General features: G+C 40.3%; 1 protein-coding gene across 2 annotated transcripts in view; it reads right to left on the bottom strand.

Annotated features, from left to right (window-relative positions):
- Window positions 1-13,730, bottom strand: part of ACSS2 (acyl-CoA synthetase short chain family member 2) — a 45,219-nt gene that overhangs the window by 10,695 nt on the left and 20,794 nt on the right. Inside the window, exons 3-8 of one of the 2 annotated variants that reach the window (XM_079128197.1) lie at window positions 4,029-4,120; window positions 3,732-3,835; window positions 3,420-3,492; window positions 3,074-3,149; window positions 2,808-2,922; window positions 1,947-1,985 (exon numbers count right to left, since the gene is read on the bottom strand). In XM_079128197.1, coding sequence (XP_078984323.1) covers window positions 1,947-1,985; window positions 2,808-2,922; window positions 3,074-3,149; window positions 3,420-3,492; window positions 3,732-3,835; window positions 4,029-4,120 — 499 coding nt within the window. The remainder of the gene's footprint in view (window positions 1-1,946; window positions 1,986-2,807; window positions 2,923-3,073; window positions 3,150-3,419; window positions 3,493-3,731; window positions 3,836-4,028; window positions 4,121-13,730) is intronic. The other variant, XM_079128198.1, reaches the window with a different exon arrangement.

The raw sequence follows: 13,730 nt of genomic DNA, 5'->3' as shown, positions 1-13,730 counted from the left end.
AGTAGTGGAGGAGGTGGGGTACTCCAGGTGTACAGTCAATAATGAGCACCAGGAAGCAGGATGAGATCAATTAGTAAAGTAAACTTTGGCTGTGAATTGGGTGTGGGCCTATGAGGCCTTCGATCCAGGAAAAGGTTTAAATTTTCTAAAGTAAAAATTGGGAAGTTGGTCTTTGCTCTCTGAGTAGGATAGCTTCAGGGAGGGTAACTGCCAGATATGGAAGAGGAATATAAGGGAGTTCACTGGTGATATGGTTGGAAAGGGTACCTGCAAGTTGTGCCAGGCCCTCCATTGAAGATTGCTTAAGGATGAAGTGTCTAGAGCTCAGCCAGGATTTTTATAGCTTTTACTGCCACTTTCAAACCAACAAACCTGGACTTTGTAAATCTATTTTTATACTCTTTGGTCTTTTGGAAACTGATTGTTTTCACTACCAAACAGTAAAAATCCAAGAGTCTGCAGTTTGAAGTAGAATTACAAGAGTTTGTTATTTGTTTTATGGTCTTCCTTTTAGAAATGCCAGTCTGCCGGGTAGGGTAGTGATTCAGTGGTAGAGTGCTTGCCTGGTACATGTGAGGCACTGGGTTCGATCTTCAGCATCATTTATTTTTATTTATAAAAATAAATAAAATAAAAATATTGAGTACACTTACAACTAAAAATATATTTAAAAAAGAAATGCCAGCCTACTGTATTAAGGGAAAGCAATAACAGCTAACATTTATTGAGTAGTTACACATTAAGCACCATATGTATATTGACAAAATCCTAGAGACAGTTACAACTATTATCCTTATTTTACAGATGGGGAAACTGAAGCAAGAGAGCTTAAGCAACTGGTCCAAGCTTACACAGTAGCAGAGCCAGAATCTGAACCCAGGTGGTCTGGCTCCAGAGCCTATTCTCTAGGCTCCCAAGTTTGTTACCCCTTTCAAAAGAGGGATTTGGTCCGTGCTTGAGTTTTAAAAGGAAAGCAGTGTTTCCTAAGAACCAGATCTGTCTCTGCCATACTGATGAGAATAGAGAAGAGGGGTTTATATATATACCATTAGCATAAGAGATTTATCATAGAAGACTTAGGTAACCTGTGAAGATGGAAAAACTCATACAGGAACAGTGAGCTTTGTTGTATTTTAGTAAGGAAAGGCATTTCCTTCCCTCCTTCTCTGGGGATTAAACTTGGGACCTCATGCATGGTAAGCAAGTGCTCTACCTCTTCTGGGCTACATCCACAGCCCAGAAGATGTTTGCTTTTAAACATGTTTATTATCCTCTCTCTATTACTAATAAGGAAAATGAAACCCAGAGGGGAGAGATGATTTATTCAATCAAGGTCATACAGCTAAAACTTAGTTTCTGGACTCCAGGTCCACTCTCTTCTAAACTGCTGAACACCCACTTATGGACCTCCCTTCTTAGAAACACCTGCAGTGTGACTTTTGTTCAGTTTAGTATTTAATCACATCAAAGAGTTATATGCACTTTGTACATCCCAAAGTAATATATAAATGTATTTAGGAATCTTCTTTTCTACTGTCCTATATAAAACTTATTTTTTCATTTATAATACCTGTCTAACTCCTCAACTTGATGGTGAATTCCCAAGTCAGGAGCTATGTATCTCCTCCACCTGTTCCTCTTCTGTCTCTCCTGGCTCTGCCCCAGCTAAATACACAGTAAATGCTTTCTGACAGGTTACCTGGTTCTCTCTTCCACAGGGGTCTAAGCATCAGGAATGAAATCCTTGCTCTATTCTAGTTGACAGAGGCAACAACAGACATTTGATTTCACAACACTTCTGAGTAACATAGATGTCAAGGATTGCAGGAGCAAGGGAAGGATGTTAGGTCTGGCAGCCACCTCAATGGGACAAACAAGCAAGAAGCAGATGGACATATGACAAGCACATAGGGAAGCAGTGCCCAAGGCAGTGCAGAAGTGGATACCTGGGGCTGGATGCACTTGAATTTCTCTTTCAGCTTATCCTGTTAAGAGCCCATGGAATGGAAAGGCTGATGAGCAGGGTCCAAGGACAGAGAGGTGGGAGGGAAGGGTGAATGTGTTCTAAATTCCTGAATGTCTCAGGTTCCCCCTCTCACTAGTTCCCCCTGTCTCTATTTTCCTAATCCTAATTCCAGCCCCTATATGTGTAGAATCCCTAACACTGATTGGACTCTCTGATCTCCCTAAACTAAACTAGGGCCACTCTAGCCTCAAAACCACTCAGAGGGGGGAAAAGAAAGACAACTCAGGGTCCTCTAAGTCACTGAATCTAAGTAACTTCTGTTCTTTTGGACCCCAGAACTTTTATTACTTAATGCCCCTCACACCTGGAGGCCACCATCAGTTTTTCTACTGCTCCCACCAGAAGCACTGGATTCAAAGCTAAAGAGCCATCCTGAGGGCTGGACCCCGGGCCTTCTGTGGTAGGCATTCCCTTGTCTATAAAGATAGCCCACCCCAAGTCATAGCCCAGTCAATATGACTATATACAATCACCCAAGTTGGCATATTTCCAACCCAAGCCCAGGTCCTTAGGATCACCTGTGCCAATCAAGATACTCCAACCAGCACAAGAAGTCTCCTGCATAAGTTTTCATGCTAAGTTCCTGAGGTCCAAGGGCCTCTCTATTCATATTCAAGGTCAAAGTCCCCTGTTCCCAGCCAGCCCTGCAAAAGGCAGCATTCCTACAATGTCTCCCAGATCCTTAGCATTATGATGAAGTAAAGAAAACATCAGACACTTCTTGGGCAGGAAGAGGGAGGAAATCTGAGCCTAGAGGAGGGTATAGCAGTGCCAAACTCACCTGTACATCTGGGCATGGCCTCTTAATTGGGGGAGACTGGCTGGGGGAGTCACCCGTGCCCAGCTCTGCCCGCCCCAGGTGCTTGACCACAATGCAGCATCTCACTGGGAAACCCCTGGAGGAAAGAAAAGCCTGAAGTGGTAGCCCAATTGGCTAAAAGGAGAAGTTGGTGAGACTCACCCATGTTCATTTAGGCAGGGCGGGCGGGACAAGGAAAGCTTTTCACTGGGGAAAGGCTCAATCAACCCCGAGCACTAGCCACTTACTTTTCCCGACACTTCTCCAGGGACTCGTCGGCCAGCTCCTTCAGGTTCACAAGCTTTTCCCCCCTGTAGAAGGCATCTTTGGGGAGCAATAAACATTCCAAGCCTTAGTAGGCGCTATACTCCCTAGCAGGCACAATGTCCTTAGAGCCCTTCCTGAGTGGGCCTCTTGACTCTGGCTCTTCCAGCTGATTTGGGCTGACAGAAGGTCAGCTGAGGTGGGAACTGGAGAGGAAAGGCAGGTAGTGCCTACCTTCCATTCTAAGCAGCTCCAAACCAACGAGCTGATTAAAGACCAAAATTCGTGTGGACTCAAGGGTTCTGGAGAATGAGTGAGAAAATTAGTCACCTGTAGTGATGAGAAGGCTGCAACTGGAATCCAGGATCCGTTCACATAAAGACTCTGCAGAGAACCCTGCAAACTAGGGAGGGAAAGAAAAACTGAAGGAGAGAGGGAGGCCCCAAAGATTGAGTGAACAAGGAAAGAAGTGCTCATGAAACAGGATCTCTAAGCCAGGGTCCTGAATAACTGAGTTGGACCTATGACACAAACACTCTAAGCTCCTTAGTTTGTTATTTAAAATCTGTCACCCAAGCCCAACCTATTTCTCCAGAGTCCTGTCCCCATCTACTACCCCTTTTCACCAGTCCAGACTCCTACCACAATGGAGTGCAAAGCCCCCAGGCGGGCACATGCCAGCATGGCCACCACGAGCTCCAAGATCATGGGCATGTAGATGGCCACTCGGTCACCCTTCTGAATGCCTGCAGGTAAAAGACACAGAACATGGACCATGGACTCTTCCTGATGCTATTTACTCCTTCCCATCCAGCTGGCCCTCCTCCCAGCTAACTTTTCTGCCCCTCTAATACCAGATTTTTATTCCATTCTGTGTCTTCTCCCCACAAATCCTCAGATATCCCAAGGTCAGGCCCTTTCCCACACCCCCACACTCACCCAGTTTACGGAGAACATTGCTGAACTGACACACTTGGACCAGAAGTTCACGGTATGTGATCTGGGTGGTCTCCCCTGGCTCATTGCCCTCCCTGAGATAACACCAGAAAGAATAAGTGATTAGGGGTACAACTTCATCCTCAAACAAGAGACAGGAATAGTCATAAAATCTATCCAGCAACGATAAGGCCTGGAACTGTCCTGTGAGAGTAAGCTATCTTCCACCACACCTGAGCTGACTGGACAGATACTCTGGCCTTTAAAAATACTTTAGTGTGTGTGTGTGTGTGTGTGATTGAAAAGTATACTGTCTATCTCTGGGTCTCATTTTTTTATGTTTATAAGATGGGGTGATGGTCGCTTCTTTTCCATCCTGGGAATATATTAAGAAGAAATAATATCACAGATGTGACTCTTCCTAATAAGGATCAAGACTGCATTGGTGTTATTCAGAATAGGGTCTCCAGATCACTCACATCCCTATTACCTATGGAATTTGTTAAAACATAGATTCCTAGGCCCAAACTCAGACCTACTGAATCAGAACCACAGAATCCAAAAATGTGCTTCTTTTTGTTGTTGTTGTTGTTGTTGGGGTGTGCTGGGGATTGAACCCAGGGCCTTGTGCATGTAAGGCAAGCACTCTACTAACTGAACTATCTCCCCGGCCCCCAAAAAATGTGCTTCTTTATTACAAGCTGGTACAAAGAATCAGTGGGTGATTCTGATGTCCATTTAATGTTTGGAAATCATCACCTGTGGGCTGGGGAAATTACTCAGTGGTAGAGTACTTGCCTAGCATGCATGAAACCCCGGGTTCAATCCCCAGCACTATAAAACAAACAAACAACAACAACAACAACAAAAAAAAAAAAAACAAGAAGTTTCCTTCAGTATTTATTCCAATTTGATTTTTTTTGATGGTGGTGGTGGGGAATTGGAGATTGGGAGATTGAACCCAGGGGCACTTAGCCACTAAGCCATATCCCCAGCCCTTTTAATTTTTTATTTTGAGACAGGGTATCACTTAATTGCTTAGAGCCTTGCTAAACTGCTGAGGCTGACCTTGAACTTGCAATCCTCCTGCCTCAGCGTCGAGTCACTGGAATGACAGGCATGCATATACCATCACATCCAGCAAGTGGTACTTCATAAAAAGATATATAAGAATAAGTGTCTTTCCCATCCATGTCTCTCAATCACTTTGCTACTGGCAACCTCTACTACTAATATTTTGTGTCTTTCCAGAGACAATCAATTTACAGATAGGGAGGGCCACTCTTAGGATACGGAGTCTAGACTAACTCAAGTATTATGGAGTGACCATAATAACTACTTCGGAAGAAGTCTATCTGTTAGCATTTTTCCTAAGATCCTTGGGATAGTAATGAAGACCAAAATTCAAAAATCAAATTATGGGACTGGGGGTATAGCTCAGTTGATAGAGTGCTTACCTAGCATGCATAGGGCCCTAGGTTCAATCCCCAGCACCACAAAAAAACAATTTTTTAATTTTATTGTTGGGGTAGTGCTGCTAGGAATTGAACCCAAGGCTTCATGTGAAACAGGCAAGCACTCTACCACTAAGTCACATTCCCAGCACTAAAAATTAAATATTAAAAAAATAGATTTTGTTAAAGGGATAAGTACCACACAGTCTCTAACCAAGCACAGGATAACAGTGATGGGAAGAGCTGCTCTATTCAAGAGAGAGGCCCATTGTAGATAAGCATGTATTTATACATCTATGTTTATATATTCTCACTTTTATACACAAATGATAGTATACAATACACACTATTCTGTATCTTATTTTTAAAACTCAGTATTTTATATATATAATAAACTACACAAATCTTAAGTGTAACAAGTCAGTCATCTTGGTTTTAAAAATTTAATAATATATATTGGTATCATTCTCCATCAAGACTAAAAGAGCTATTTCATTCTCTTTGTCCATTGTACATACCATAATTTATTTAACAATAAATTCTTCAATGAATATATTCATATATACATTACCTGCAACTATATCTAAAGGATGAATTAATAAAAATTTAATTGTTGGGCATTTTAAATATTGATAAATATTAGGAGACAAGCACATTAGGTAAAAGAGTAACAGAACACCTCTCCCTGCAGAAGTGAATTTTGGCTAAGAACTGAATAATAAGTAGGTTGAGCCTAACTATCACGTATAACTATAAAGCTCTAAAAAAACAAAGAAGAATAAGTAGATAACAATATTAATTCTTGAGAAGTATATTCGAAGCAGAGAGAGAGCATCAAATGGAAAGGCACTAAGGCCTTTTCAAAGAACCAAAAGGAAGTCAGTATGACTGGAATACAGTGAACAAGAGGTTAGATCAGAATGAGCACTAGACAACAGCCAAATCATGTAGGACCTTATAGGCAATTGTAAGCAGTTTGAATTTTATTCTACATGGGTTCTTCCTGGTTTCCCTTACACACAAAGCTCAAGCCCACTTCCATACTTTTGATCAAGTCATTGCCCCTTCTCGGAATGTTTCTTGTCCTCCTTTAGACACAGCACCATGTAGCTCTCCCTCAGCACCTCAGGCCTTTGCATTCCCTCTCCTTCTTTACTACCCAGAATACTTATGAAGGAGGAAACTGAAACCTAGAGAGATGTAGTAGCCAGCCAAGGTCACATAATAATAAGTGGAAGAGCCAAGAATAGATTCTCAGGGCTTCTGATTTCATGTCAGGACTCTTCCTCATAGTGTGAAGGACAGGGACTGGCAGGGAAGCCACATCTTTTCTTACCGACAAAGGTTACACAGAAGATTATCAGCCTCTTTCCAGCTTCTGGCTTGATGAGTCAGTTACTATCCTCTCCTTGGCTTTAACCCTCCTATGGCTAAGAGAAGCCAAGCACAGAGAGCTTACTAAAGTGAGAAAGAACAAGGAGAGAGGGAGCTGGCAAATGGCCCTGAATGTCAGAGGCAGAAAAGCCATTTCCTTAACCGGCCCCCTTACCAATGTTATAGGAACGTTAGAACATTTCCAGTTATAGCTGAATGCTAACATATATATCCTCATACATGTGTCCCCACGTGTATACCATATACCAGCTCACCTATGTATACTCACTTACATAAAAAGTGTAAACATTCTAGGCACAAAAGTAGTCTATCTGTACACATGGACACAGGTAAGCATAAATATATGTATCTAGAACTCAAACATGGGCCATCTGTAAGCGCCACATGCACATACCCACTATTTTTTCATGAAACTTTACATTATTTAAAATTATCTCATTTATTTTATTTGTATATTATCCATGTCCTTCACTGGAGCTCATGTCCTTTATAAGCTCCATGATAGCAGAGACCTCATCTGGCTTGTTTACTGCTACCTCCCTAGCACCTGGAATACAGCCTGGTACACAGAAGGTAAACAGGAATATATAAGCACAACCTATACAAGTACAGTTTACTTGAAACCCCTTCCAGTCACACATGTGTGTGTACACACACACACACAGTGTACATTTCTCTCCCTGGCCATGGGCTCAAGTTCTACATTATTGATCTAGGCACCTTACTCATTCCAGTGTCTTCTTTCTCTGACATATACACCAGGCTGGGGCCCCTGGCTGGTTGAAAGTGGGGAGGGGACAGGGTACTGGCCTACCACAAGATCCCAAACCTCTAGGATGTTAGAGCTCTTTACAGAGCATCCAATTTTATCTCTAACTCTGAGAGTCAAGGAGACTATAAGTTTTGCTTGGCATCACTGTGTAGGCTATAAAAGAGCAGGGACAAGGACTTAAAGTCCAAACCTCTTCCCTTCACATTATGAGTTGCAAGTTCAAAACTTAACAGGGTCCAGGCAGGTAATATAAAAGAATAAAGTAGACCACATGAAAGAAAATTTTTGACAAAGACAAGATATTATTCTCGTTTCTCTTTTCTTTTTCTTATCTTTCTCTTTCTTTCTTTTTTTCCTTCACCTCTCCTCCTAACTTTTCTTAAAAAAAAAAAAAAAACAGCAACAACTGAGGTAGAGGGCTCACCCACCATCCAATAGGCCCTGGTTCAGAACCCAGCCCCTCAAGGGTAGGGCAGGGGAAAATGGCAAAGTACACTTTATTAGCATGCCTGCAATCACAGCTATTTGGGAGACTGAGGCAGGAGGATGGCAAGTTTGAGGACCTCCCAGGCAACTTAGGGAGAAAAATAAAAGGAGTTGGAGTGGTAGTACACTTGCTAGTATGTGCAAGGCCCTGGCTTCCATCCTCAGTACTAGAAAAAGAGAGAGAGAGATAAAATAGCAACATATACACAACACTTAGCCTTAGTTTTGGTGAAAATGTTAGTGGGGGGCAGCAACTAGAAAATTGGAGAATGCATGTTCTGGCAAAAAAAAAAAAAAAAAAAAAAAAAAGAAGGCATTTAGTACCTGAATTTAGTTACTGTTGACTTTGTCCACTGGCTCAGGTGCCAATTTTTTCGAATTTTCAAGAGATTCCTAGAATCTATTTTTTGTCAAAACATCTGAATTTTTAAGTGTTGACAACAAATTTTTAAAACTTTTAAATGCTGTGGGCCAAACAAAACTATTAATGAATGACTACTGATTGGGAACCTTTGCTACAAACCAAGTCATATACCCTTCCTCTGGAGGCCATATGGTTAATGAGACAACCCAGGGTTCATGATCACTAGGTCTTTCTCATGTCCTCCAAGGAATCTTCTCCAGGGAGCTCTCTCTAACTACCTCATCCTTACATTCTCCAAATTTACTTCAATACATTATTGACTCAAAATATATTTAGAAGTAGGTGAGAGTAGAGAAACAACTTCTCTTCACATTTATTGCTACTGTCCCAGTCCAATATCACCATTAGGCAAGTCAGATTGTGTCATTACTCCACTCAAAATACTCAGATTGCTCCCCATATAATCTTAAGTAAAAGTCAAAGTCCTTACAACAACCTACTAGTTCCTATGTGATCCAGTCCTTCTCTATTTTCATATATTATTGTTCTCTCTTCCTCTCCTCCCTCTGCTATACCAAAGGGAGGTGTTTGGTAAAAACATCAAACACACTTAAACTCAGAGGCTTTGTCCTCCACTTGGAGCATTCCTCCCCCTAGATAGCCACACAGTTTATTCTCTTTGAGTCATTGTTCAAATGTTGGTTTCTCAGTGAGGTCATTTTTCACTATCCCATATAAGAGTACACCCTGTCCCCTTTAACCTCAGGTGCTCCAAGTTAACATCTTCCATGAAGTCTTCCTTAGTTTTCCTTTACCCCCACTTACCCAGAAGCTGAAATTTCCCCCTTTTTTCCAAGGTCCTTTATGTCACTTTCCTTGTGATTTGCTTTTTCACCTTGTATTACACCTTGGAAGAGAGAGATCATGTTTTCTTCTCTATCTCCTCCAAGCATAGCTGGCACAATAGATATTCAAGAGTCATGGTCAAATCATTGAAAGACTGATAATTTACTAGTGACAGGGAAGATTAGTATTCCCCTCTTTATATGAGAAAGAGAGACATTGAATTGAAGATTTTAATTCCCAAAACTGCAAGCAAAGGACAAAATAGGAATAAAGAACTAAGAGAAAGGTAGGTGGGAGGGCTTGGAGTATAGTTCAGTGGTAGAGCACTCATCTAGCATGCATGAGACCTAGGTTCAATCCCTAAGAAAAAGAAAAGAAAAAGAAAAAGAAAGATAGGTGAGAAAACTGAGTTCTTTGTAGATACATTGAAGGGAAGGGTCTGCTGGCAAGTAGGGTCTTCCAGAGAAGAAACACTCAGATAAGGAGTCAAACCTGCTATGAGAGTAGCACCCCACTGAGATGTTTAAGGAAAAGATATTGAAGGATATGACAGCAATTCTTAAATATCTATTATCTCTATTCATTCCACCTTAGTTTAAGCTGCCCTCATCTGTTGCCTGTATGACCACAATGGCCCCTTAACTGGTCTCTCACTTCACTCTTTCTCCCTTCCAATCCACACATCATTTGGAATGATCTATTAAAAACATAAATCATACCACATCGTCTCTCCTACCTAAACCCCTTTAATGAATTCCATTGCATATAGAAAAATATCCAAATTTCCAAATCCTGTATCCTCTCCAACTTCATCTCATACAATTCTCTTATTCTGTTTACTAGACCCCAAACACACCGGTCTTTAGAAGGACAGAACATTCCATGTTTTTTTTTTTTTTTTTTTACTATCTTTTCCCAACTCTTTGAATGGCTCTTATGTTTCAGTCTCAGCTTAAATTTCACCTTCTTAGTGAGGCTTTCTCTGATCACCTTTAATAACATCAGTCCTTCTTGTTATTCTTCATTACAACATTCTCTTTATTTTCTTTGTGGCACTTTTCTTTCTTTCTTTCTTTTTAAAATTTATTTTTATTGTAAACAAATGGGATACATGTTGTTTCTGTTTGTACATGGAGTAACAGCATACCATTTGCATAATCATACATTTACATAGGGTAATGATGTTTGATTCATTCTGTTATTTTTTCCTTCCCCCCGACCCCTTCCATCCCTCTTTTCCCTCTATACAGTCCCTCCTTCCTCCATTCTTGCCCCCGCTCCCACCCCCCATTATGTGTCATCATCCGCTTATCAGTGAAATCATTCACCCTTTGGATTTTTGAGATTGGCTTATCTCACTTAGCATGATATTCTCTAATTTCATCCATTTGTGTGGCAGTTTTCTTAAGGTATGCTTCTTTAGTTCTTCCCCACCCCCTCTAATTGTCTGTCTCCCCTATATCCCCTATACTAGGCAGAGGCAGCTTCTGAAGGTAGAGACCAGGTTGGTCTTTGTCACTGCTGAATTCCTAAGGCCTTAAACAAAACCTTGTATATAGTAGGTATTCAATAATATTTCTGGATGAATGAATGAATGAATGAATCTGAAGGATTGCTGTAACAAAGAAACACACCAGCATTGTGTAACTATAAATGGAACAGTCAGGTCAGTGAGAGAGCTCAATATAAAGAAAGCATTCTGTCAGAGTTGTCCAAAGATGGAAGGTACTCCTTTAGGAACTTCCTAACTCTGAAGATATCATGAACAATTTGGGATTTGCAGAATACTAAAGAGTATATTCTTCCATGAGGACCAAGCTAATCAGTGTTTCTCAAAATGTGGTCAGATAGTGTTTATACTGCACATTCCAATTCCCACTTCACACAGCTGCAGGATGGACAGATGTATAGTTTGGGTCAGGGAAATACCTACTTCTACAAGATCATTCTCCAGGGAGGGGACCTTGGAATTTTCATCTTACAAGCTTCCCACATAATTCATGTTCACTAAAGACTGAGATGACCTGTAAGGCCCTTCCAACTTCAAGATTCTTTCATTTTATAAAATGAAGAAATAATTTGAAAGAGTTCTATGATCCATAGAAATATGGATACACAAATATGAGGCACTCTGAGGTAAGTATGCCCTCAAGTTATTTTCCCTTTCACCAAGGGAGAAAGAAGTGGAAGCAATGTAACTTGACAAATTAGCAGCCTAATGTTTCCTCTGGGAACTTCTGCCCTCAATGCAGTGAGGAAGGAGAAAGGCTGAAAGAGGAAATGGAAGGAGATATACCCCAAAACTCATCATGAATCACTCAGAATGCCAAAAGCAAATGAAGTTTTTGAGATATACCAGTTTTACTTGCAGACGACAAACCTAAGGCACAGAAATGGGAAATGATGACTTCAAGGTTACTCAGCACATTACTGACAACATTATTCTAAAGTAGTGCTGTTCAATAAGTGGTAGTCACTATCCATACAGAGCTATTGAACGCTTGAAAATGAATTTTTATTTTCAATAAAGTTATTTAATTTCAATAAGTTTAAATATGAATAATCACATGTAGCTAGTGGTTACCATATTGGATAGAGTGGTTCTGTAACTAAATGTCTCTAGTTCAGGACACTGTTTTCCCAAATGACATGGTATCCAAAAGAGACAGATGTTTCCAAAGCAAAAAAACAAACAAACTGAAAGTATAAGGATAAGGATAAGGAAGAAATCAAAGTCAAAGTGTGGTTGAAGACTGCTAAGGATGGACTTTTAGTAGGCTATCAGAAATTTATCATTATCTTTGGCTTCTCCCTCACTTCTGTTCTTTTCAAAACTTCCATAGATCTCTGGTTTCAAGTGATAGCTAGTTTTCAGATACTAATGCAGCCTCATCCAGCTCCTGATTTAAAAACTGGAATCAACTGTCAACCTCTCACTTGAACCTGGAAGTACTTCCCATTAACTATAAAACTGATGAAACTAGAGTAGAAAGTTTCAATAAGATGAGAAATACCTGCCTAAACTTAGATAGTTTACCTTTTGTTCCTCCCTGATTCAGAAAGCCAGTCCTGTACCAAGTGATCTTCAAAAAGCAGGAATGATGAAGGAAATACAAATAAAAACCACAATGATATCCCACTTCACACCCACTAAGACAGCCATAATAAAACAGACAGATAATAATGTGTTGGCAAGCATGTGGAGAATTGGAAACCTCATGTACTGCTGGTGGGAATGTAAAGTGATTCAGTCACTTTGGAAAAGAGACTAGCAATTCCTCAAGAGGCTAAGTACAGAGTTACCATATGACCCAGCAATTATACTCTGAAATATATGCCCACTAGACTTGAAAGCATATATATATATGTATACACACATATATATGTATGCACACACACACACACACACACACACATAAACACAAAAATTTGTATACAAATGCCCATAGTAACATTATTCAGATATCAAAAAACGGAAAGATCATCCCAGCTACTTGAGAGGTTGAAGCAGGAGAACTATAAGTTCAAGGTCAGCCCAGGCAACTCAGCAAGACGCTGTCTCAAAATAAAATTTTTAAAAGGGATGGGGATGTACGGCAGTGACGGAATGCTTGCCTAGCATGCCCAGGGCCCTGGGTTCAATCCCCAGTAATACACACACACACACACACACACACACACACACACACACACACATCCCTTTCAATTGAGGAATGTATAAGTAAAAATATGGTATATCCATACAAAGGAACATTACTCATCCATAAAAAGGATGAAATACTGACACATGCTAAAACATGGATAAACACTGAAAACATGCTATTGGGCATATTGACACAAAGCCTATATCAGTGGCTCAGGAGGCTAAGGCCAGAGGATCACAAGTTCGAGACCAGCCTCAGCAATTCAGTGAGGTCCTAAGCAACTTAATGAGACCATGTCTTAAAAAGATTAAAAAAAAAAAAAAAAAAGGCTGAGGATGTGGCTCAGTGATTAAGCACACTTGGGTTCAATCCCCAGTATCAACAACCAAAATTATGCTAAGAGTCAGAAACAAAAGGCAACATATTGTGTGATTCCATTCATATGAAATGTCCAGAATAGTCAGAGTCATAGAGTCAGAAAATAGATTAGTGATTGTCTAAAACTGGAGTGGGGAAAGTTGAGGGGAAATAAGGAATGACTTTTATTGAGAAAGGATTTTCTTTTGGGGTGATGAAATGTTCTAAAATTGATTGGGTAATGGCTATACACCTCTGTGAATATCATTGAAATATACATTTTAAATCATTTGTACACTTTAAATGGATGAATTGTTTGGTATAAATTACATCTCAATAAAAAATCTCACTGACTTTGATTAGAATTGTAATAAACATATAGATTAG

Source organism: Sciurus vulgaris (genome assembly GCF_902686455.1).
Source record: "Sciurus vulgaris genome assembly, chromosome: 2".
NCBI classification, from domain to species: domain Eukaryota; kingdom Metazoa; phylum Chordata; class Mammalia; order Rodentia; family Sciuridae; genus Sciurus; species Sciurus vulgaris.
Note: the sequence above shows the minus strand (reverse complement) of the source record. Positions and strands in the feature narration are given on the sequence as shown.